The 25,435-nt window shown below is 44.0% G+C and overlaps 1 protein-coding gene across 3 annotated transcripts in view; it reads right to left on the reverse strand.

Moving 5' to 3' along the window:
• Positions 1-306: 306 nt before the first annotated feature.
• DPP6 (dipeptidyl peptidase like 6) overlaps positions 307-25,435 on the reverse strand; it is a 1,248,955-nt gene continuing 1,223,826 nt past the window's right edge. For all 3 annotated transcript variants that reach the window (XM_056519599.1, XM_056519600.1, XM_056519601.1), the window contains exons 20-26: positions 24,903-25,097; positions 23,566-23,620; positions 15,347-15,449; positions 13,383-13,450; positions 9,275-9,347; positions 9,062-9,135; positions 307-1,023 (exon numbers count right to left, since the gene is read on the reverse strand). In XM_056519599.1, coding sequence (XP_056375574.1) covers positions 880-1,023; positions 9,062-9,135; positions 9,275-9,347; positions 13,383-13,450; positions 15,347-15,449; positions 23,566-23,620; positions 24,903-25,097 — 712 coding nt within the window. In that variant the 3' untranslated portion in view covers positions 307-879. The remainder of the gene's footprint in view (positions 1,024-9,061; positions 9,136-9,274; positions 9,348-13,382; positions 13,451-15,346; positions 15,450-23,565; positions 23,621-24,902; positions 25,098-25,435) is intronic.

A 25,435-nucleotide genomic window follows, 5' to 3' on the forward strand; every position in this document is an offset into this window, starting at 1 on the left:
TTCCTATGGACTTTGAATGAATGGCTTACAGTATGTCCATTTGAAAAGACTCCCAAATATGCACAGCCTAAACTTAAAATGTCACCTCCTGACCTGAACTGTAAGATATTAGACTAAAATATTCAGATCGGGGGTTTCCAAATATTGTCTATGTGACAGTAAATACCTCTTTTCATCTTTCATACACCAAAGGAAACAGCAAAAAAGTTACAGAGATGAGTAAAAAAAAAAAAAAATAAAGGCAATAAAAACAAGGTAAACATAAAATAAAGATATACACAATTGTAGTAAGATTAGTACATTGTATTTGATTCTGCTGCCCTGAAAGTTGTCATTTTTATTTTTTGTGTGTTCATGGTGTGATGCCGAGCAAGCAAACTGTAAATTAGTATCAACAAAATAATTGTGCTATAATCTTTGTTTCGTACTAACAGTATTAGTTTCTTCAGACTCGAATGCAATGTTAATTTAGAGCGGGAATAAGAACGGGTTAAATGCTACTGTTGTTTTCATGAATTAACAGGATGTCTCGTCTGTATAATAGTCTTCTTGGAGTTCCTCAAAAAGTTTAATTTCTTTCATCCTTCCTTTTGTTTTTTGTTTCTGTTTGCTTTTTTTTTTTTTTTTTGCCCCTTTTTATTTGTAATTTTTTTTGAAGTACAAGAAACCTTTACTAGTAACAAAAAGCTGTGTGATTAGCCAGCACTGTTTGCTGAGTCCACCATGCTTTATGTTTTTCTTCCTGGGAAGTGGTACGGTCGGATAAGCCATTGAGGGCACTGTTCCGTTAAACACATGCTAAACATAACATTTTGTAGTTTCCAAAGAAAACGATTCAGTTGCATATTGTTACTGGTTTGTACTTGGCACGGACAAAACTTAATCCTCCTCTTCTTCTTCTATGACTACTACAGGGGGCTTATCTTGAATTCTGAAGCATTCTTCAAAGAAATTCACAATAGACTTGTGCAAGTGCTGCTCCATTGCTTGGCTCTTCATATAATGATTTTCATCAGGATATATCTAAATGGAAATATAGGTAAAAAGAAAAATTATTAAAATAAAATTCTACGCCAATTATAGATATAGAGATGTAGCCAGCGCCATCTTGATCCCCAGAACGTTTAGATTTCGTATAGTTAACTTATCCAGACGCCTTACACAAACCTAATTTTAAGATTAAATCGGAAAGAAATTGGGGTATGTGCAGCTCACAATATAAATTAGTCGAGGCTAAATGGAAAGTATTTACACCAAAAAAATACTAGTACAAAATAATATATAAGGGTAAAAAGGGGGGGGGGGGGGGTATCAAATGCCTCTAGACTAATACCATAAAATGGTACATGATGATGAAATTACAGAAAAAATAAATCGGACTGTGCTTCACTTTAAATGATGTACAAATTTAATATAAATTTATATAAAATATTACAAATGAGACATAAAATAAATAATGCAAATCTAATACATAAATGCCTCCTACCACAGGGCCCTTGTGGGGAGGTATGATATTTGAATACAAAGCCCATATTAAAAGATGTTAAAAAATAGCATGTAAATTATGTTCTACCGCTATCCCAATATATTGCAAACCGACATAGTGTACTTTTGTGCGGTACACTCCGTTCTCATGTAATTTAGAACAGTTCACAAAGTGATATAGTTACCAACTCCTAAAGGTACTTTTGGCTGGACGTCCGAGAGATGGATGTATGGAGGCTGTGCCCAGCGCTAGCATGCGCTTACGGTGACGGGCCCGGATGCCACAGGCCAAAGAAAAGATCACCGGTCACAGAATAATTGCAGGCTCGATGACAGATGTAGTGGAGGCTGTGTCCAGCGCTGGCATGCGCTTGCGGTGACGGGCCCGGTTGCCGCAGGCCGAGGAGAAGTCACCGGTCACGGAGTGGCTCCGAAGGTGGAGATGTACTCGGAGATGGATGGATCTTACTCCGGAAACAAAGGAAGGAAAGCCTCGTGGATGATCTCTCGGCGTCTGGTGGAATGGCGGATGGAATACAGCCAGGTGTGAAAACAGCAGATGATGGAGTTGTATCGGAGGTAAGTGATAGCGGTTTGTGGATTGCGGTGGTCAAGCGGTAAATATTTCTTTCTCTAGACGCGTTTCAGGGTACTTTATATATGACCCTTTCCTCAGTAGAGATTATCTCTACTGAGGAAAGGGTCATATATAAAGTACCCTGAAACGCGTCTAGAGAAAGAAATATTTACCGCTTGACCACCGCAATCCACAAACCGCTATCACTTACCTCCGATACAACTCCATCATCTGCTGTTTTCACACCTGGCTGTATTCCATCCGCCATTCCACCAGACGCTGAGAGATCCTCCACGAGGCTTTCCTTCCTTTGTTTCCGGAGTAAGATCCATCCATCTCCGAGTACATCTCCACCTCCGGAGCCACTCCGTGACCGGTGACTTCTCCTCGGCCTGCGGCAACCGGGCCCGTCACCGCAAGCGCATGCCAGCGCTGGACACAGCCTCCACTACATCTGTCATCGAGCCTGCAATTATTCCGTGACCGGTGATCTTTTCTTTGGCCTGTGGCATCCGGGCCCGTCACCGTAAGTGCATGCTAGCGCTGGACACAGCCTACATACATCCATCTCTCGGACGTCCAGCCAAAAGTACCTTTAGGAGTTGGTAACTATATCACTTTGTGAACTGTTCTAAATTACATGAGAACGGAGTGTACCGCACAAAAGTACACTATGTCGGTTTGCAATATATTGGGATAGCGGTAGAACATAATTTACATGCTATTTTTTAACATCTTTTAATATATACTTTGTATTCAAATATCATACCTCCCCACAAGGGCCCTGTGGTAGGAGGCATTTATGTATTAGATTTGCATTATTTATTTTATGTCTCATTTGTAATATTTTATATAAATTTATATTAAATTTGTACATCATTTAAAGTGAAGCACAGTCCGATTTCTTTTTTCTGTAATTTCATCATCATGTACCATTTTATGGTATTAGTCTAGAGGCATTTGGTACCCCCCCTTTTTACCCTTTAATTTTAAGATTACTCCTCAATTAATACTGACCTTCTCCTGATCCCTGGTGCATTAGGATATCCAGACAAAACACATTGTTGTGTTGGATTAATGCATCCAAGATAACCATGACTACGTCTGCATAACCCTTGTTAGATGTGTCCCTCGTCTCCTACTTGACAAGGCCGCCCGTCACTGTAGGGTAATTTAATTTGAAATGAATATACATTTACTGTATGTGATCAAGGAGAGTTTGAGTGGGGTTTTAGACAGTATATCAGTTCTACAGACTAATCTTAGGGTGCATTCACACCATGTTTCAAAATAGATGCATAGAGATAAAATTAAAGGGGTACTGCTCCACTTTAACACTTATCCCCTATCTGCAGGAGAGGGGGATAAGTGTCTGATCGCTGGGTGTTTGATCTGTGTGACCCACCTCCTGGTGATCTCCAGAATGATACCCCAGCCCTACCTATGCATGGAGTGGCGAGTCAGTATGCTCCATGCACTAGAGTACAGAGCTCGTGTATCTCCAGTGCTCCCATAGAGAATGCATGGAGCACGTGCTGACTCACCACTCCATGCATAGTGAGAGACGAGACCCCATTCTGGAGATTGTGGGGGGGTTTCAGCAGTCAGACCCTCATAACCAGACACTGCAGATAGGGGATACGTTTTAAAGTAGTGGGGTACCCTTTTAAGTAATAAAAATTTGTATACCTATCCTAAGTGAAACATAGTAGCTGTTACGCCTAGCGCTCCGGGTCCCCGCTCCTCCCCGGAGCGCTCACGGCGTCTTTCTCCCTGCAGCGCTCCGGTCGGTCCCGCTGACCGGGAGCGCCGCACTGTCATGGCCGTTGGGGATGCGATTCGCACAGCGGGACGCGCCCGCTCGCGAATCGCATCCCAGGTCACTTACCCGTCCCGGTCCCCTGCTGTCATGTGCTGGCGCGCGCGGCTCCGCTCTCTAGGGCGCGCGCGCGCCAGCTCTCTGAGACTTAAAGGGCCAGTGCACCAATGATTGGTGCCTGGCCCAATTAGCTTATTGGTTCCCACCTGTTCCCTGGATATATCTAGTCTCCTCCCTTGCACTCCCTTGCCGGATCTTGTTGCCTTAGTGCCAGTGAAAGCGTTCCTTGTGTGTTCCTTGCCTGTGTTTCCAGACCTTCTGCTGTTGCCCCTGACTACGATCCTTGCTGCCTGCCCCGACCTTCTGCTACGTCCGACCTTGCTTTTGCCTACTCCCTTGTACCGCGCCTATCTTCAGCAGCCAGAGAGGTGAGCCGTTGCTAGTGGATACGACCTGGTCACTACCACCGCAGCAAGACCATCCCGCTTTGCGGCGGGCTCTGGTGAAAACCAGTAGTGGCTTAGAACCGGTCCACTAGCACGGTCCACGCCAATCCCTCTCTGGCACAGAGGATCCACTACCTGCCAGCCGGCATCGTGACAGTAGATCCGGCCATGGATCCCGCTGAGGTGCCGCTGCCAAGTCTCGCTGACCTAACCACGGTGGTCGCTCAGCAATCGCAGCAGATTGCCCAACAAGGACAGCAGCTGTCGCAGTTGACCGCCACGTTACAGCAACTTCTGCCTCTGCTACAGCAGCAACCATCTCCTCCGCCAGCTCCTGCACCTCCTCCGCAGCGAGTGGCCGCTCCTAGCCTCCGCTTGTCCCTGCCGGACAAATTTGATGGGGACTCCAGACTCTGCCGTGGATTTTTGTCTCAGTGTTCCCTGCATATGGAGATGATGTCGGACTTGTTTCCTTCAGAACGGTCTAAGGTGGCGTTCGTAGTAAGCCTTCTCTCAGGAAAGGCCTTGTCTTGGGCCACACCGCTCTGGGACCGCAATGATCCTGCCACAGCCACAGTCCAGGCCTTCTTCACTGAACTCCGGAGTGTCTTCGAGGAACCAGCCCGAGCTTCTTCTGCCGAGACTGCCCTGTTGAACCTGGTCCAGGGTAATTCTTCCGTTGGCGAGTATGCCGTACAATTCCGTACTCTTGCTTCAGAACTATCCTGGAATAACGAGGCTCTCTGCGCGACCTTTAAAAAAGGCCTATCCAGTCGCATCAAGGATGTGCTGGCCGCACGAGAGATTCCTGCCAATCTGCAAGAACTCATCCATCTAGCTACCCGCATTGACATGCGTTTTTCTGAGCGACACCAAGAGCTCCGCCAGGAAAAAGACTTAGATCTCTGGGCACCTCTCCCACAGTATCCGTTGCAATCTACACCTGGGCCTCCCGCTGAGGAGGCCATGCAAGTGGATAAGTCTCGCCTGACCCAGGAAGAGAGGAATCGCCGCAGGGAAGAAAATCTCTGTCTTTACTGTGCCAGTACCGAGCATTTCTTGGTGGATTGCCCTATCCGCCCTCCACGCCTGGGAAACGCACGCACGCACCCAGCTCACGTGGGTGTGGCGTCTCTTGGTTCCAAGTCTGCTCCTCCACGTCTCACGGTACCCGTGCGGATTTCTTCTTCAGCCAGCTCCTCCCTCTCAGCCGTGGCCTGCTTGGACTCCGGTGCCTCAGGAAATTTTATTTTGGAGTCATTTGTTAATAAATTCAGCATCCCGGTGACCCGTCTCGTCAAGCCGCTCTACATTTCCGCGGTCAACGGAGCCAGATTGGACTGCACCGTGCGTTACCGCACTGAGCCCCTCCTCATGTCTATTGGACCCCACCTTGAGAGGATTGAATTTTTCATTCTCCCCAACTGTACCTCTGAGGTTCTCCTCGGTCTGCCTTGGCTCCGGCTTCATTCCCCCACCATTGATTGGACCACCGGGGAGATCAGGAACTGGGACTCTGCCTGCCACAGGAAGTGCCTCTCCCCCCCTCCCAGTCCCGTCAGGCAAGCCTCTGTGCCACCCCATGGCCCCCGTCCTGGTGTCACACTGTCCCGTGCCAGGTCTCGCCCTCTGCCCTCCCTCCCCATTCCCACTCCTGCTGTACTGCCTGCCGTTGAGGAAACCCTCCATTTTTTCCCGGTGTCCTCATCCCAGGGGAGGCAGTTACTGGACAAAGAGAAGGGGAGACCTAAGGGGGGGGTACTGTTACGCCTAGCGCTCCGGGTCCCCGCTCCTCCCCGGAGCGCTCACGGCGTCTTTCTCCCTGCAGCGCTCCGGTCGGTCCCGCTGACCGGGAGCGCCGCACTGTCATGGCCGTTGGGGATGCGATTCGCACAGCGGGACGCGCCCGCTCGCGAATCGCATCCCAGGTCACTTACCCGTCCCGGTCCCCTGCTGTCATGTGCTGGCGCGCGCGGCTCCGCTCTCTAGGGCGCGCGCGCGCCAGCTCTCTGAGACTTAAAGGGCCAGTGCACCAATGATTGGTGCCTGGCCCAATTAGCTTATTGGTTCCCACCTGTTCCCTGGATATATCTAGTCTCCTCCCTTGCACTCCCTTGCCGGATCTTGTTGCCTTAGTGCCAGTGAAAGCGTTCCTTGTGTGTTCCTTGCCTGTGTTTCCAGACCTTCTGCCGTTGCCCCTGACTACGATCCTTGCTGCCTGCCCCGACCTTCTGCTACGTCCGACCTTGCTTTTGCCTACTCCCTTGTACCGCGCCTATCTTCAGCAGCCAGAGAGGTGAGCCGTTGCTAGTGGATACGACCTGGTCACTACCGCCGCAGCAAGACCATCCCGCTTTGCGGCGGGCTCTGGTGAAAACCAGTAGTGGCTTAGAACCGGTCCACTAGCACGGTCCACGCCAATCCCTCTCTGGCACAGAGGATCCACTACCTGCCAGCCGGCATCGTGACAGTAGCATGGGATATAAAGAACAGAGCGGTGTCCTGGCATTTCTACACGGATACTGTGCCACTAATGTTCTGTGATCAAGCACATTAATAATGACAGTTTCTTATTTATAATCAGATTATGAATTTAAGGGAATCATTATCTAATTAAAAATGTTGCATAATAAAGGTTAAAGCTGTAAAATGGAAATGTCAGCCAACGGCTCGTGTGATATAAATGATATTAATGATTTTTTCAATAACAGAGGTCATGTCTGTTTTTAAAGGCCGAAGGAGAATAAGAATAACTGCAGATGATGTCTTGAAGACCATGGGGAAGCGCTGTTTTGTTAAAGGACTATTAAAAAGCTATGCATTGGGTTATAATTTTATTATTATTCCTTTCTCCAATAATATTCCTGTTAAGAGGACCATGCAGAGGGCTTATTTGTAATGTAAAAATATCACTTAGTTGGCTTAGAAATCAGAACAGTGCAAAACGTTGAGCCATAGCGCTGCCCAATTCTTATTATTGGGACTAGCATTGTGGTTCCTTGTGTCAGTGTAGAAGTTTTACCGTGACAAAGTCCCCTCTGTATAGGGAATCTATACAAAAGAGAAAAAACTTGTTTGGGGGACCACTAGTGATCAGTTGTAATCTGTGGGGACTCATCCTGCCATGAGTTCCCCACTTTTTTATAATTTTTTAAAGTAAAAATACAATTTTATCTTTATTCTTTGGGTCGATACGGAAGCAGCAATACCAACTATTATTATAATTTTTTTTTGTATATTCAAATCAAAAATTTTCTTTTTTGTCTCAGCATTCCAAGCACTATAGGGGGATATTTCTTAAAACCCATGCAGAGGAAAAGTGGAGAAGTTACCCATAGCAACCAATCAGATCACTTTTATTTTTCAGAGGCCTCCTTAAAAATGAAATAAGAAATCTAATTGGTTGCTATGGGCAACAGCTGCACTTTTCCTTTGCACAGGTTTTGATAAAATTTACCCCATAACTGTTTTATTTTTCCATCAATGTAGCCATGTAGCAGCTTGTTTTTTGTGGGATAAATTGTAGGTATTAGATTGCCTGGGACTTCAAACACTTTGCCAACTGTCTAGCAGACATTTATAGAATAGTAAGTGAGGGGGGATGGGTTATGAGGGTGGCATATGAAGATGGGATATGAGAACGGGATATGATGTGGAAAAATGAGGAAGAGACATGAGGATAGGTTATGACGCCAGGATATGATGTCAGGATATGAGGTTGAGATATAAGGTCGGGATATAAAATGTGATACAATGACGGGATAGGGATATGAGGATGGAATATGAGGCGGGATGCAAGGTCGAGATATAAGGTCGGGATTTGAGGTCGGAAAAAGGGGACGAGACATAAGATCAGGATATAATAACGGGATATAAAGACAAGAGCGTCATTGTTACTTTTCCTCTGCCACAAGGCTTGGGTAGGAAGATTGGTCAACTTTATAAATATATATATATTTTTTACTTTTAATCACTGATATATAATGCTTTGGTTGGTATACTTGGTATACCGAAGCATTATCATTGCCAATGTTACAGTGAACAGTATTAGGTATAATACAGCCTCTGGCACAGCCTAATACACAACGCAGCTATGGCCGGTCTTGGGGTCTTTCTCAGGCCCCCGGCTGCCATAGCAACCATAAGCATGCAGCAATCATGTTACATCAGTGGTGACTGAGGACGCTTTCCTATACATGCCATGGATGCTATTGATTGCGGTATGTAAGGCATTAAACTGCTGGCAATGGAATTAAAATGAAAATAGATTATCTAAACCAGACAACCTCTCTAATGCCCCAAACCAGGCAACACGATCGCCAGGTCTCTAATTGTGCCCATCTTACACGCCTGTTATCAATCAAGAAACCGGCATTAGTTTAGTCACCCTTCCAACGGGGCTGTTCAGACTAATCCTGCAGGACAGGTCTTGCTCACTCATGACCTAAGGCAGTAGTTTTAAACTGTGGCCCTCTAGATGTTGCAAAACTTCAACTCCCAGCATGCCCGGACAGCCAAAGGCTGTCCGGGCATGCTGGGAGTTTAAGTTTTCCAAATCTGGAAGGCCACACTTTGAGACCACTGATTTAACAGTTCAGTGTAATTTTTAATCAGATCACAAGGGAAATAGGTAAAACGTTTCATTTCCTAGCAGATACATACCCCTCAGGTTTTATAATTCTGCCCCTGCCCTGTATATGGGAGACATACATGTACACAGTGCGGAGAACTTACCAGTAAGGAATAATTGGCTTTGGCTTTGACTAAATTAGTGATGAGTTCGGCCGTGTGCTGGAAGTGGATCTTTTCTGTAAAATACGATTAGTATCAGTAAAGGGGACAAATTAATTAAAAGCCCTTTTTTTTCTAGGCGCTCAGTAAGGAGCATCTGCCTAATAGGTTCTTATCATTATGGAATAGATTAAGGATTATTAAAGCATTACTTACCATCTGCAGTAGCATGGATAATCAAAAATTTTGCTTTATTCGATAAGGACTCTCGAACTGTTATTTTGGCCAACTGTGGAAACATAGATTAAAGAGGCTATCTTCAGCAAAGGGACGGAAAATTGTTTTTCCTTACACAAATGACTGATAAGCTTCAATGCAAAGTCGCGCAGGCCTCGTGTGAATGGAACAAAGGGTATGGATTTCTGGCAAATTGAATAGCTTTTTTTTATGCTGTTTGCAAGAACGCATCTTCTTGGTGGCTACATACAAAAATCACGGCTTTTATGCTATCATTGCAGAGAACAGGTAGCTTCCCATAATAAAGGAATATATTAGCTGTAATGGTGTTTGAGATCAGGAATTAATGCTGTAATTGCTATTGATTATTTGAAAACGCTGAATATTACCTTTAAGATACAATGAGACCTGGGTATGATACACTGTATCTTTTCAGCTTATTTGATAATTCTAATAACCTTCACCTAGTTGTCATATTCTGTCGTACTTTGCGTTCTCCTTCAGACATATGCAAATACATTTAACCTCTTTTTAGTGATGTAAAATACTGCACATAGTGGGTTAATGGGGATGTGCAGGATTGGGAAGTCCAAAAATACAACCCCTCGAAATGTCCAGATGTTGTGTCTGGTATTGCAGCTCCTTTCGCTTAAAGTGTACCTGTCGTTAGCAAAAAATGTTTTATACAATGTAGATAATACCATTATATGTATATTTGTTATATACATTGGTAAAATAATGGGTACATTTTTGGGTAAAATAATGCTGTCCCTGCAACAATTACCTGTGAGGAGACCAAATACAGGAAAAGAGGGCAGGATAAGCAGGGCTCTGTGCAGGCTCCTTGCTTGTCAATCATCCTGCTGTATGAGCCAGGAGGGTGTCATAGAGCCTCAGTGCACAGAGTCCTGCTTGTCCTCAGTGTACAGAGCCCTGCTTGTCCTCAGTGCACAGAGCCCTGCTTGTCCTCAGTGTACAGAGTTCTGCTTGTCCTCACTGCACAGAGCCCTGCTTGTCCCCAGTGTACAGAACCATGCTTGTCCTTACTGCGCAGAGCCCTGCTTGTCCTCAGTGTACAGAGCCCTGCTTGTCCTCAGTGCACAGAGCCCTGCTTGTCCTCAGTGCAGAGAGCCATGCTTGTCCTCACTGTACAGAGCCCTGCTTGTTCTCAATACACAGAGCCCTGCTTGTCTTCACTGCAAAGACCCCTGCTTGTCCTCAATGTACAGAGCCCTATTTTTCCTCAGTGCACAGATCCCTGCTTGTCCTCAGTGAAAAGAGGCCTGCTTGTCCTCACTTCACAGAGCCCTGCTTGTCCTCACTTCACAGAGCCCTGCTTGTCCTCAGTGCACAGAGACCTGCTTGTCCTCAGTGTACAGAGCCCTGCTTGTCCTCAGTGTACAGAGCCCTGCTTGTCCTCATTGTACAGAGCCCTGCTTGTCCTCAGTGTACAGAGCCCTGCTTGTCCTCAGTGTACAGAGCCCTGCTTGTCCTCAGTGTACAGAGCCCTGCTTGTCCTCAGTGTACAGAGCCCTGCTTGTCCTCAGTGTACAGAGCCCTGCTTGTCCTCAGTGTGCAGAGCCCTGCTTGTCCTCAGTGTACAGAGCCCTGCTTGTCCTCAGTGTTAAGAGCCCTGCTTGTCCTCAGTGTACATAGCCCTGCTTGTCCTCAGTGCACAGAGCCCTGCTTGTCCTCAGTGTTAAGAGCCCTGCTTGTCCTCAGTGTACAGAGCCCTGCTTGTCCTCAGTGTACAGAGCCCTGCTTGCCCTCAGTGTACAGAGCCCTGCTTGTCCTCAGTGCACACAGCCCTGCTTGTCCTCAGTGTACAGAGCCCTGCTTGTCCTCAGTGTACAGAGTTCTGCTTGTCCTCAGTGCACAGAACCCTGCTTGTCCTCAGTGTATAGAGCCCTGCTTGTCCTCAGTGTACAGAGCCCTGCTTGTTCTCAGTGCACAGAGCCCTGCTTGTCCTCAGTGTACAGAGCCCTGCTTGCCCTCAGTGTACAGAGCCCTGCTTGTCCTCAGTGCACACAGCCCTGCTTGTCCTCAGTGTACAGAGCCCTGCTTGTCCTCAGTGTACAGAGCCCTGCTTGTCCTCAGTGTACAGAGTTCTGCTTGTCCTCAGTGTACAGAGCCCTGCTTGTCCTCACTGCACAGAGCCCTGCTTGTCCTCAGTGTAAAGAGCCCTGCTTGTCCTCAGTGTACAGAGCCCTGCTTGTCCTCAGTGTACAGAGTTCTGCTTGTCCTCAGTGTACAGAGCCCTGCTTTTCCTCACTGCACAGAGCCCTGCTTGTCCCCAGTGTACAGAACCATGCTTGTCCTCACTGCGCAGAACCCTGCTTGTCCTCAGTGTACAGAGCCCTGCTTGTCCTTAGTGCACAGAGCCCTGCTTGTCCTCAGTGCAGAGAGCCATGCTTGTCCTCACTGTACAGAGCCCTGCTTGTTCTCAATACACAGAGCCCTGCTTGTCTTCACTGCAAAGAGCCCTGCTTGTCCTCAATGTACAGAGCCCTGTTTTTCCTCAGTGCACAGATCCCTGCTTGTCCTCAGTGAAAAGAGGCCTGCTTGTCCTCACTTCACAGAGCCCTGCTTGTCCTCACTTCACAGAGCCCTGCTTGTCCTCAGTGCACAGAGACCTGCTTGTCCTCAGTGTACAGAGCCCTGCTTGTCCTCAGTGTACAGAGCCCTGCTTGTCCTCAGTGTACAGAGCCCTGCTTGTCCTCAGTGTACAGAGCCCTGCTTGTCCTCAGTGTACAGAGCCCTGCTTGTCCTCAGTGTACAGAGCCCTGCTTGTCCTCAGTGTACAGAGCCCTGCTTGTCCTCACTGCACAGAGCCATGCTTGTCCTCAGCGTACATAGCCCTGCTTGCCCTCACTGCACAGAGCCCTGCTTGTTCTCAGTGTACAGAGCCCTGATTGTCCTCAGTGTACAGAGCCCTGATTGTCCTCAGTGTACAGGGCCCTGCTTGTCCTCAGTATACAGAGCCCTGCTTGTCCTCAGTATACAGAGCCCTGCTTGTCCTCAGTGTACAGAGCCCTTCTTGTCCTCAGTGTACAGAGCCCTGCTTGTCCTCAGTGCACAAATCCCTGCTTGTCCTCACTGTACAGAGCCCTGCTTGTCCTCAGTGCACAGAGCCCTGCTTTTTCCACTGTACAGAGCCCTGCTTGTTCTCAGTACACAGAGCCCTGCATGTCCTCAGTGTACAGAGCCCTGCTTGTCCTCAGTGTCCAGAGCCCTGCTTGTCCTCAGTGTACAGATCCCTGCTTGTTCTCAGTGTACAGAGCCCTGCTTGTCCTCAGTGTACAGAGCCCTGCTTGTCCTCAGTGTACAGATCCCTGCTTGTCCTCAGTGTACAGAGCCCTGCTTGTCCTCAGTGTACAGAGCCCTGCTTGTCCTCAGTGTACAGAGCCCTGCTTGTCCTTTTGCTAATGGCAGGTACAATTTAAATAGAACTGAGCTGCAATACCAGACAAAACCCGTGAACAGGTGTGGTGCTGTTCATGGGAGAGTAGAGCAGTGATTTTTTAATGCTTGGGTCTAATGCAACAGACCCATACCCACACTTGGTGGCCAATGTCACATATATTTTTCTTTAACTTTGAATTTAACAAAATTATTCTAAGATAAAGTGTTAAATGTGCACCAGAAGATCCAGTTTGGGTCCATGCAAACTACAGAATTTCCAAAATTCGGGGCAGAGAATCTGTGTGCAGAAGGCGTTTTCAGAATGAATTGGCACTATGACCGCACAGACATGCGCTGTCCATTGACAAAAATGCAGTTCTGGAATTCCACTGGAAGAACGAACATGTTTATTCTTTTTCCATGAATAAATTCAACCATGTACACAGAGTAACAGGATCCCATTAAAGACAATGGGAGGCTGCAGCTACAGAATCCCCTGCCGAAAATACAGTAATGTGCATAGGCCCTATAGGGGAACACAGCCTTTACATCCCCAGTAAAAGCAGCTAGAAAGCCACATGCAGAGGGCTTGAAAGGCATGTTAGAGTCTGGGGTCAGTGCCTGGGAAACTTGAGTACAGTAATAGATGGATAACACATTCAAGTTATATCTGAAATATACCTACCTCATACGCCCCATATGCTCCATTGTCAATGGTATGCAGTCCCAAATACCTTTCCGAAAAAGCAGATGCTTTAAAAGAGAAAATGTGTTTAAGCTACAATCCATGTCCAATAAGATTAAAAAAAAATAATTCAAGTAAATATCCCAAATAGAATAAAATGAAACAAGATGAAATATTATTGATATATTGTTGCAAGTATATTGTTGCATTCTCTTTCCTCTTTTTTTATACCCGAGACTATGATCTTCTAGGTAGATGGCCGCAGATGAGACAAAATGTGAAACAATATTATCATTGCTAGGACTTTGCAATGACAGTCACTATGGGGGATATTTATCAAAGGATTTAGACTGGTTTTTCCTGCCTAAATTTGTCGCACAGAAAGTCGCAGTCTAAATATGTGTGACTTTTTTGCGACTTTTGCTCTAGAGGATTTTTAGAACATGATGCATTCCAGTCTATTTTAGAAGGAAATGCGTTGGAAAATGCATTGGTGCTGAATTTATCAAAAGCGACATTTCAGCGACAAGTCGCATCGGCTGAAGGTACGCTGAAATGTCAGACCATGTTGGAGCAGGTTTAAATATAGTCTAATGCATAGATCACAAAATCTGTGCGCAGAATTTATCAAGAGCCTTGTGACTTTTGATAAATTAGGCGCACAATAAACCAGACTAACCCTCTGTAGTTTGGTCTATATTGATGCGGGACATAGACAACTTTGATAAATATCCCCCAATGTGTCTATTGCATTAATGATTACTGTCCTTAGTTAGGGGTCTGAATACGTAGAAAAATATTTAACGTATATAGGATGGGTCAAAAGTGTGTTAAAGCAACAGGTACACTTTAACAGTGGGCAATACAAATATACTGATATATACTTGTATTCAGGCAGGTATCCAACATTTGTATTGTAGATAGAACCACAAACATTTATGAGTGCATCTTTAAAACATCCTGTGTACAACTAAGAAGATGGGACTCTGCATTGTTAACTGCAATACGTTTCTGGTTCTTGGCACTGCGCAATGGTCTCTGGTCTGAGTATTGAAAGTTTGCTTAAATATTTTAAAATAGAAAATAAAGCGGAGCTATGATTGGTTGCAATGGACAAATGAGATAAGTTTATGTTTCAGACATGTGGGCCATTGACTTTAAGGGTCTATTCAAACGTACAGTATCCTGCACATATTTAAAGCACAGGATATAAAGCTTGAGATTTGAAGCTGTGTTTAACCATTAAGTTTACATTAAACTCTGCAGCTTCATTTCCTGTGCATCAAATATGCACAGGATACTGTACGTGTGAATACTCCCCAAGGGTCAGTTTACATGTGCATATTTTCTGCTGCAAATCTGCTGCAGATTTAGCATAGCAGATTTTTCTGTCCATTGACTTCATTAAGTAGCAAATCTGAAGCAGAAAATATGCATGCTTTAACTGACCCTAGAGGTAGGGTCACACACTCCGTATTTTGCTGCATATTTGCTGCTGCATATTTTCCTACTCACTGAAGTCAACGGCTAGCAAAATTAGCTTCAGAAAATATGCAGCAAAGTACGACACATGTGACCCTACCCTAAAGGGGTTTTTCAGGGAGCCAAAATGATCCTATGGTGCTTACCTGTGCCCCTTCCCTTCTCTTCAAAATGATACCTTCTGAGAAGAGAGGAGGCTGGTTCCAGTCATGATGATCGCTTGTGGGGTGCAACATGGACAACATCCTGCAAGCTATTGACTGGCATATGCCACCTCTCTCCTCAGAAGGTGTAGTTCTGAGATGGGGGGGGAAGTAAGCACTGGGAAGCAGAACAAGTGGGACCTTTTCTTCTTCCCGGAGAACCCCTTTAATGAGGTCCATTTGAATTCGATAATGTTTGATGGCAAGGATAGCATTGCATGCTGCACTATTCTTACCCACAAAAATGTATTGAAGTTTTAGAAAATGCATAACGCTTACCATATAGTTTAAAATCTGTTATTGGAGAAAGAGCTGCCCCACACGCAAAAAGATCATCTGCCATGGATGTCAGGAGACGTGTGCTCAAGTATCCTCCATATTCCTTTACAATAAGAAAAGATTTATAAACCTTATCAAACTATCACAATTGATCCTAAAGGTTTAGGAACAGTATTGATAGTCAAAATGCAAATTACAAATAGACTCAGTGGCCATTCTCCCATAAACTTTGACAGTGCCAGAAGGGGATCAAGAGAAAGAGAAAAAAATAGTCTGAGAACCTTGTAGCATATGAACATTAAATTAACATCTAATAGCAAATTAATAATATAATATCAATTATAAAATTAAAATGCAAATAAAACATATCACCCATCACAATTATGTATTATGTTATTTCTATATAATTATTTTTATATTTTATTAAATAACTTTTATCACAAGTGTAGAACAATTATGTACTAGGGCTGAAATTCATTCCATTTTACATAACAAGGGGTTTTGATGATGATGACGGGCAGTTCTTGACTTATATGAGTATAAAATCTTCAAGTCAGGCTGCTGAACAGCAACTTCTATAGCAGTAGATACGGTTGGCCAAACTTAAAGGGGTACTCCACTTCCCCAGCATCTGGAACACTTTGTTCTGAATGCTGGTTGCGGGCTGCGGGGGTCATGACGCAGTGGCCATGCCCCCTTGTGACGTCAATCCGTGCCCACTCAGTGCAAGCCTGTGGCTGCCACACCCCCTCCCATAGACTTGCATTGAGGGGGTGTGGTGTGACGTCCCGAGGGGGCGTGGTCATGACATCACGACCCCCTGTAACCCACACCCTGCATTCGGCCCAAAATTTTCCAGACACTGGGGCAGTGGAGTACCCCTTTAATAAGATCTAGTTGTTTTAAAGGATCACTTGTATTGCCGTAGATACGATTGACCACACTTTAAAGATCTAATTCTAATTTTACAGGATCACTTCTATTGCAGCCTTTTTAAATAGTGACCCTATAGACATTCAGGAAGTTATAACTATTTTCTTTAAAACAGAGATTGTACTTGTCGTTTATTAGTTGATTAAAAGTAGCCCAGTACAGGAAAAGCAAACGTATAAAAACCTTTCCGTATCCTCCTGCATATGTGGATTAAAGGATCACAGTCACAGAGTTATGATTTACTCTAAAATGCTGCCGCGATTTAGAGAAATCACAGTTTTAAAGATGAACCAAAAATGAGTCCCTGCTCTGCTAGGCTTGAGTGACAGGCCTTCACCTATACATGAATAAGCAGAGACCAGTCAATGGCCATGGGGTGGAGTTGGGCTTGACTGACAGGTCTTCCCTATACACTTATAGCTTTTGGTGGCAATATCAGCTGGTCACTAATAGTTATAAAAGTAGGACCCACTCAGCTGATGCTGGGGGCAGCTTCATTCTAAGAAGGGGATGTCCAATTGGTACAACCCTTTAAATATTCCAAAGAAAAGGGAAGCATCCCCACTAGAGTTTTTTTTTTTAAATAAAGCTAGCTTTAAAGGACTACTATAGGATACAACTTTTTCTGGCATGTAAAAAAAGAAAACTGGACTTGCCCTCTACCGCACCCCAGGCACCTCCGGTATCCTGTTCCCGGCCTCCACTGCTGTCCTCTTTCTGTTTCTTGTGGTTAATGCATTACACTCAGGCTCAGCTAATCGCTGGCAGCAGCAATGTCTCTCCTCAGCCAATGATAGGCTGAGTGGCAGTGTGATGTATTTAGCCACCAGTCTTCTTCCTAGTGCCAGGGTCTGATATGTCACACTACAGCTTAGCCTATCACCTGCAGAGGCAGGACATCATGATTAGCTGAGCCCCAGTGTGATGATTCCAACAGGCCAGGAGTAGGATACCGAAGACACCGGGGGAGCGGTGAGAGGAAACTTCAGTTTTTTTTTTTTTTTTACATACCAGAATTCTGGGCAGCATGCCAAAAAAAGTTTTATCCCAGATAACATTTCGTTGTTGGTGGACCTTAAAGCTGAGTTCACATGATGGACATTCTTCGTGTAGTCCCAGCATCCCCCACGATTAGACACTTATGCACTGTTGATAGGGGATAAGTTTTTCCTAACTGTAATACCTCTTTAACTGTAGCCAGATATTCTATTCAGTACAGGGGCATCCTGAAAAAGTATATGGCACGAAAAACCTAGTAGGGCATAAAGTTAGGGGCTGCCTGTATGATACAACCTCTTTAAATTTCATTGTATTCCCTTGACTTCCTGAAGATTTCAAATGAACTAAGTTGACCTCATATATTCTTTTAATTTTTACATATCATGCTAATTAGTTTAAACTAATAAACAACTAGTAAACAAATCTCTTTTAAAGCTCATAGTGCTCAATATAAATGGAACACATTTTTGAGAATTTTTTTTTCTGCCCGGAACCAATTCACAAAGTATATTGACACTTTTCTCCAGTATATGGAGGACTTATTTGTCGTTTGCAAAGGAGAGGAACTAGAATTCAAACAATTTGTTGAGTATTTTAAGGACAACGATGACTTTTTGATGGGTTTTACTTATGTGTACGGAGAGCAGAGTATGGAGTTTCTGGATGTGAAGGTGGGAGTTGTGGAAAATAAGATTACAACATCAAATTAAAGGAAAATCACTGCCACCAACTCCCTCCTTCACTACCAGAGTTTCCAACCCCCCGATGTAAAAAAGGCTATCCCCTATGGCCAGTTTGTTCGCATTAGAAGAATTAATAGCAAGGACGCATCATTTGAGATGCACGGGGTTATCCTCCAAAATTGATTCACAAAGCCTATGAAAAAGCTAAATCTTTAGATAGAAACGAGTTGTTGAAAGAAAAGCGTAGAAAAAAATATGGATACTGTCATACAAAACGCTGTATGCAAACGTTGGTGTGTCATCGAAAGTGAACCCGACCTGGAAGAAATAGCATGGCAGCATCCATTATTCAGTTATCGTAGAAATAAAACACTAGGAAGTGTCCTGGGAAGCAATCAATTTAGAACAATATCTGCAACATGGCTAGAAAGTGCCTCCCCTTAAGGTAATTACAAGTACAGGCAATGCACTCAATGTAAATTAAATTCAGAAGCCAAATATCTCAGACCGGGAGGTACTGAATGTATGATCAGGAGTTTCATTACATGTAGAAGCAAATAAGTGGTGTATGCAATCCTATGCCCATGCGGATTATACTATATAGGTAAGATGATTTGTTGTCTCAATGTTAGGGTGCGAGAGCATCCTAAGTCGATCCGCCGGGCATTGGATCCCCACGTCTAATCGAACATGTCAGAAAAGAACATGGGGGTAACCCTGATGTCCTAAAATTTGCAGGGTTGGAAATAGAATATAATCCACATAGCACGGGCGATAGGAAAACGTTGCTACTCCAACGAGAAGCAAAATGGATACTGAAGACAAATGCAATGGGCCCTCCAGATCTTAATAATAAAACAGACATGTCCGTGTTCCTTTAAATACAAGTATGCTACCTCCTTCTATCTGGCCTTATTATTAACTTTTCTTCCCTTCTAATAAGAATATTTTATCTATTACCAGCATTTTGTATATATTTTTATAGTATTTATAGTCCTATATCCACTAAACCTTTGTTGGTTTACTCCTCACTGAGTATTAGTGTGTATAAGTATATGTTTGTCCCATGCAACTCCCTCACTCTAGGTATGTGGTATTCGTTCTGCCGGACTCGCATTCTGTTTATTCCCCCCCAGTGTATGCGACCGTCGGACTTGATGGTGTCCCGCCGGTTGCCTAGCACCTAGCGTCACGTGTTCAGCACATCAGTAATGCCGGCATTGCCATATGGAGGAGGATTGTCTTGAGCCGTGGGGCGAGCTGTGCGATCACATGAGCCAGATGACGTAACATGATCGACTCAGCGCCGTGTCTAACGGGGACACAGCATGGAGCGGTGGATGGAAGCGAGCCCCGGAACCACAATTACCGGACAGGTGAGCATATTTTGGAGTGTTATATAAGGTTGCAGGGTAAACTGTATGAGCCAGATGATGAGCTGAGTGCGCGAAACATATGTCGCTCATCCCTGTGGAAGCAACCGCTATATGTTTCCCTCATTTTGTATCACAATAAAGCACAGATGAAGTAACGTGGTGAGTGCAGCCTTTTCTATTTTCCTCATATTTTTATAAATGGAATAAATGTTTATATGCCTGATACAGAAAATCCACTCAGACAATAAAAATAAATAAATTGAGGTAATCTGAAATAAGAATATCAGACACGGCTGTGCATTAATATCACAAAACAGATTTTGTCTCATCTAAAATACCCAAATAAATCTCTGCAATGTTTTATGTACAATAAGTGAGAAATCTTGTTCTAATACCCACTAAAACCTCTTGTCAATAAAAGTTGAATTAGTTTTAACTCCGAACTCATCCAAACCTAAAAACTATGAATATTTAACAAGTCAGACTGTGAGTGGTGAGCGAGCGAAAGGTGAACATAATTGTAGATTTACATCATTAAACATAATCTGATTCCAAGGATTCATCAGAAATTGTAAATTAGAATCTGCCAATTATGGCTGGGACAAAATAATGTGTTTTATCTTTAGAGGAAATATTCAGAAAACACTGAGATCGCATAGTAATCATGTTCTTACCTAATTATAAATGTAATTTAATAGGCTTTATAGTATCGGAGCACAAATAATGGGAGCCGTGCTGATGGAAACTGCATTGAAATAATCCATTCATCAATAAAATATTTGTTGATAATTGTGTTTTGTAAATCATTACAATGCACAAAAAAAAGTCATTGTGCCGCGCACAGTGTATGAATCCTTGGCCTGCAGGAAGCGAGCGTTGGTAAAAATAAAAATGGGGTCATATACATTAAGAATTTTAATTAACCTCTTTGTCTTACGAGCAACTTCTGTCATTTGCCGAAATGTTTTGTATCAAACTTTATTTTTGAATTTGCCAGCAAATACTTGGAAAAAAGCAAATATGTCACAACTGATACTTTATGAATGCATCAGTGGTACAGAACTGCATCTAAAGGGGTCCTCCTATGAAGTCATCTGGCCTTTAGTGGTTATAACCAAGGAGGCCATCCATTATGGACATGCATAATGCATTAAAGGATAACTCCAGCCAAAATTAACTTATCCCCTATCCACAGGATAGGGGATAGGTAGCTGATTGCAGTGGGTCTGACTGCTGGGACCCCCTGCGATCTTTGGAATGGCTCTCAGTGAGGAGCGTGTGTGGTAGGTTGTGTGTCTGAATACAAAACTCTGCTCTTTTCGGCATTCCCATAGAAATTAAAGGAATGCATGCCATCCACCTCACACACGCTTGGGGATAGGGGATAACTTAATTAGGCTGGCTAGACAAATTAGAAAGCTGTCAGCCAAATACTTATCTCAGTAAACAGCTGACAGCCAATAACACATGCACACTCAGCACGGTTGAGCATGCATGTGATCTGAAAGGAAAGATAGGAGCAAGCTGTTGCCAGATGTTAAAATCCAACTTCCTAAACCTTCTCTCACATGACACTTGCAATTGGGAACATGCCTGGAGGCCCTCATACAGATTAGATGGCAGGCTGGCTCCACCAAAATAGTTGGGTTTGGCCAACATAAATCTAATGTATATGGCCAGCTTTGAAAGGCCAAAATCATCTTGCACAGGTAACTTGGATAATGCAAAGTTTAAGAAGGAGATTTATCAAGCTCCGTAGTAGATTTTTTGTGAGTAAAAAAGTCGCACTTACTTGCGCATGTGCGACTTTTCTATACATGCTGCGACTTTTTGATTTTTGCTTATTCCAGAGCACATTTCTGAAATCTGCTCATGTAGTATTTTTTTTTTTTTTTTACTTTGCAGTGGTCATGTATTTATCAAATGCGATAGTCGCTATTTGTGCTGAAAAAAAATTGCATCTTCATTTAAAAGTTGCACATGTATTCCAGGTCCAACCTGGCTTACAGAAACTGCATACGTCCGCAGAAAAGGACATTAACGCCCACTTTAACAACTGTTCTGCATCATGAAACAAAGCTACTACATTAATGTTAATGTTAATGATAGAAAAAATTAATTATATAACTAAGGTTGAAAATACACACTGCACATCTTGTTAATTTTAGGACACGCACATGCTGGCGTACCCACTAAATTTTAAAATTAATGTTGTGTTAAAATAGAATAAGGCACAAAATAATTGTGTAAGAATTTTTACAGACTACGTAAATAACCCATATGTGGCACTAAAAATTTTTCTTAACCTCCCTGGCGGTATGATTCTGTCTGGAAATGTATACCAAAAGCAGTACAATTTTTTTTAACTGAATTTCACATCTCCCTCCGCCCATTTCACATCTCCCCCGTCACATTCCCCTCTCCCTTGTCACATCCCCCGTCACATTCTCCCCCCTCCTTGTCACATTCTCCCCCCTCCTTGTCACATTCTCCCCCCTCCTTGTCACATTCTCCCCCCTCCTTGTCACATTCTCCCCCCTCCTTGTCACATTTTCCCCCCTCCTTGTCACATTCTTCCCCCCTTGTCACATCCCCCCTTCATGTCACATTCCCCTCCCCCCTGTCACATCCCCCCTTCATGTCACATTTCCCTCCCCCCCTGTCACATCCCCCCTGTCACATTCCCCCCCCCAGTCACATTCCCCCCCTTGTCACCTTCCCCCCTTGTCACATTCCCCCCTTGTCACCTTCCCCCCTTGTCACATTCCCCCCGTCACATTCCCCCCAGTCACATTCCCCCCTGTCACATTCCCCCCCTGTCACATTCCCCCCTCCTGTCACATCCCCCCCCCTGTCACATTCCCCCCTTTGTCACATTCATCCCCCCCCCTTGTCACCTTGTCCTGCAGTAACATACACTGGGATTGCCGGCAGATTTCAAACCTAGTGTATTTGCTGCAGAACAAGCCCTTTCCCCTTCAGCCAATCACAGGCTTTACACCACTGCGGCCTGTGATTGGCTGAAAAGGGAAAGGTCCTAGAAGATGAATAGTGAAGAGAGGACACCCCGGACCGCACGGAGGGGAACGGCATCTGCAGGGACCGGGACTAGGTGAGCAAAAGGTTTTTTTATTTTACTACTTCTTCCCTTTACACTTAGCTCAGTGTTTTTCTACCAGGGGGCCTCCAGCTGTTGTGAAACTACTACTCCCAGCATGCCCGGACAGCCTTTGGCTGTTCGGGCATGCTGAGAGTTGTAGTTTTGCAACAGCTGGAGGCCCCCTGGTAGGGAAACACTGACTTTTAGTATTTTTCTTTACCTGCTCTGGCCGGCCCCCGTAACGGGAGCCGACCAGAGCAGATAATCGCATGTTTTCCCGGGGGGCCGCATCGCTATATCGCATTGCTTTTGCGATATATCGTGCAGCCCGGCCGGGAACTCTGCAATTCTACCCCGAGCGTGACTCGGGGTTACCGATCCTGGCAGGGAAAATTAACCCCGAGTCATGCTCGGGAATACCGCTCAGGAGGTTAAAAAAAATCTTAACCCTTTCAGTACTTATCAGCTGCTGTATGCTCCACAGGAAGTTGAGTAGTTTATTTCTGTCTGACCACAGTGCTCTCTGCTGCCACCTCTGTCCATGTCAGGATTAGTGTTGAACACGAATATTCAGAATGCAAATTTTTATTGCTAATATCGGCACTTCGCGATTTCGCAAATATTTAGAATATAGTGCTATATATATTCATAATGACGAATATTATTTTTTTTCACATGCAAATTTTTATACAAATTTTCCATGCGAATTTTCGCATGGAAAAAAAGTGAACAAACATAGTGAATATGCGAATTTCACCAACATAGGACGAATTTTCATCAATATATTCGCGAAATATTCGCTTGTGCATATAGGGTTTCTTTTACCGAAGCGGCCCTGGGGTTTGGATTGAATTACAAGGTTTAACACTAATTCTCTATCCACATGATGGGAGTTAAGTGTCAGTGCCGTTTGTTTGACTGCTGGCCCCCTGTAATCTTAACAACGGGGCCCCCAGTGTTTGCTTTGTATAGAGCAGCGAGTGCTCTCTGATGACACCTGCCCCAGCGGTCGGACCCCCCGCGATCTGAAACTTATCACCTATCCTTAGGATAGGGGATACGTTTTTCAGCACTGGATATCTCCTTTAAATAACAATATCTAAGTATAATATAATAATGAAACCTCACCTTTCCAAAAACGCCGACCCTTGTCTTATCTATGTATTGTTGAGTTAATATTGACCTGAAATAGAGAAATGGCAAAGGAAAATAATAAAAATAATAACAACAGCGTACAATCCAGATCATTTCATGCAAAAAGGACATATTTATTAAAATAGCAGACACACGTTGGCAGATATATCGGCAGCAGGTGAGTACAGGTTTTTTATGTTTTACTGCCACCCTAAGCAATAACCATAAAAAACTTTCTCTGAACAATCTTTTAAAGGGGTACTCTGATGGAAAACATTTTTTTTTTCAAATCAACTGGTGCCAAAAAGTTAAACAGATTTGTAAATTACTTCTATTAAAAAATATTAATCCTTCCAGTGCTTATCATCTGCTGTATGCTCCACAGAAAATTTAGTAGTTTTTTTTTCTGTCTGACCACAGTGCTCTCTGATGACACCTCTGTCCATGTCAGGAATTATTCAGAGTAGAGGCAAATCCCCATAGCAAACCAATCCTGCTCTGGACAGTTCCTGACATGGACAGAGGTGTCAGCAGAGAGCACTGTGGTCAGACAGATGAAAACTACTCAATTTCCTCTGGAGCATACAGCAGCTGAGAAGTACTGAAGGATTAAGATTTTGTAATAGAAGTAATTTACAAATCTGTAAAGTTGATTTGGAAAAAAAATGCTTTCAATCGGAGTACCCCTTTAAAAGGTTGTTCAGAGAAATATTTTTTTTAATGGTTATTGCTTAGGGGGGCAGTAAAACATGAAAAACCTGTACTCACCTTCTGCTGATCCCCCCCCCCCCCCCCGCCTGTACTAGTCCTGCCTCCCTGTGCTTCCTGTTCTCTGTCCTGACACACAAGAAATTCCTTCACAGCCAATAAATGGCCACAACTTTGTGACCCACCTCAGCCATTAGTTGGTGATTGGTTGATCAGGCATTTCCTATGTGTCGGGACACAGAACAGGAAGCTCTGAGCAGCAAAAGCGGCAATGGCAGAATGACACCGTGGGGGATCAGTGGCAGGTGACTACAGGTTGTTTATGTTTTACAGTTCCATGGTTTTTTTCTATGGACAGCCACTTTAACTAACGACATTCCAATGTAGTTCTAAAAGAGGTGACCTGGCTAAAAGCCATAAACATCAGTTATAGGCTCTCAAATATTCTTACTTTGAATATACATAATGTAATCATTAATTGATCTGGACCTACAGAAATCAGGATCTAAACTGCATGGGCAACAGTGATAGGTCATTCCACATTCTGCAACACACAGTGAAGTGTCAGCTTATTTCTAAATTAATAATGTCAGAAATACAGAAGTGATGTCACCTATACATACCCCAGAGCAGATAACTGGTCTTTTTCTTGTAAAATTCCCAACTCTTTCCTTACTTCGTGTAAAAGCTTTGTCCCTTGAAAGCCACTTCCACGTCCATCAAACTTTACAACTATAACACTGAACGAGCTGACCAACGCTGTTATCCAATTGACTTCAAACCTTTCTGAGACGCTCTGACTTCCAGGACTACCGTCACTATGGGAAAGAAGGGATGGGCGTTTAGTATAGGCTGAAATGCAAGGAACACACGTCAAGAACTGTAGAGAGGGGATGTGTTTGGATTATGCTGTGTGTTGTGTAAATAAGATGAACAGACATGCCCAGGTTTAGACAACAAATACGTTCAGAATAAGTTCTTCTCTGATGAAAATAAAGTCTATTATTTACTGAATTGGTGATCCATAAAAAGGTACAATACATATACAGTATAGTTATATAGTAGAGTTTAAATATGACATCAAGCTCAAACACGAGTGGGGAAAAGATCCTAATGAAGGGTAAGGGATAGGGATGTTGTGCCCTGTGCTCATCTA

The sequence above is a fragment of the Hyla sarda genome, chromosome 5 (genome assembly GCF_029499605.1).
Source record: "Hyla sarda isolate aHylSar1 chromosome 5, aHylSar1.hap1, whole genome shotgun sequence".
In the NCBI taxonomy this organism is placed as follows: domain Eukaryota; kingdom Metazoa; phylum Chordata; class Amphibia; order Anura; family Hylidae; genus Hyla; species Hyla sarda.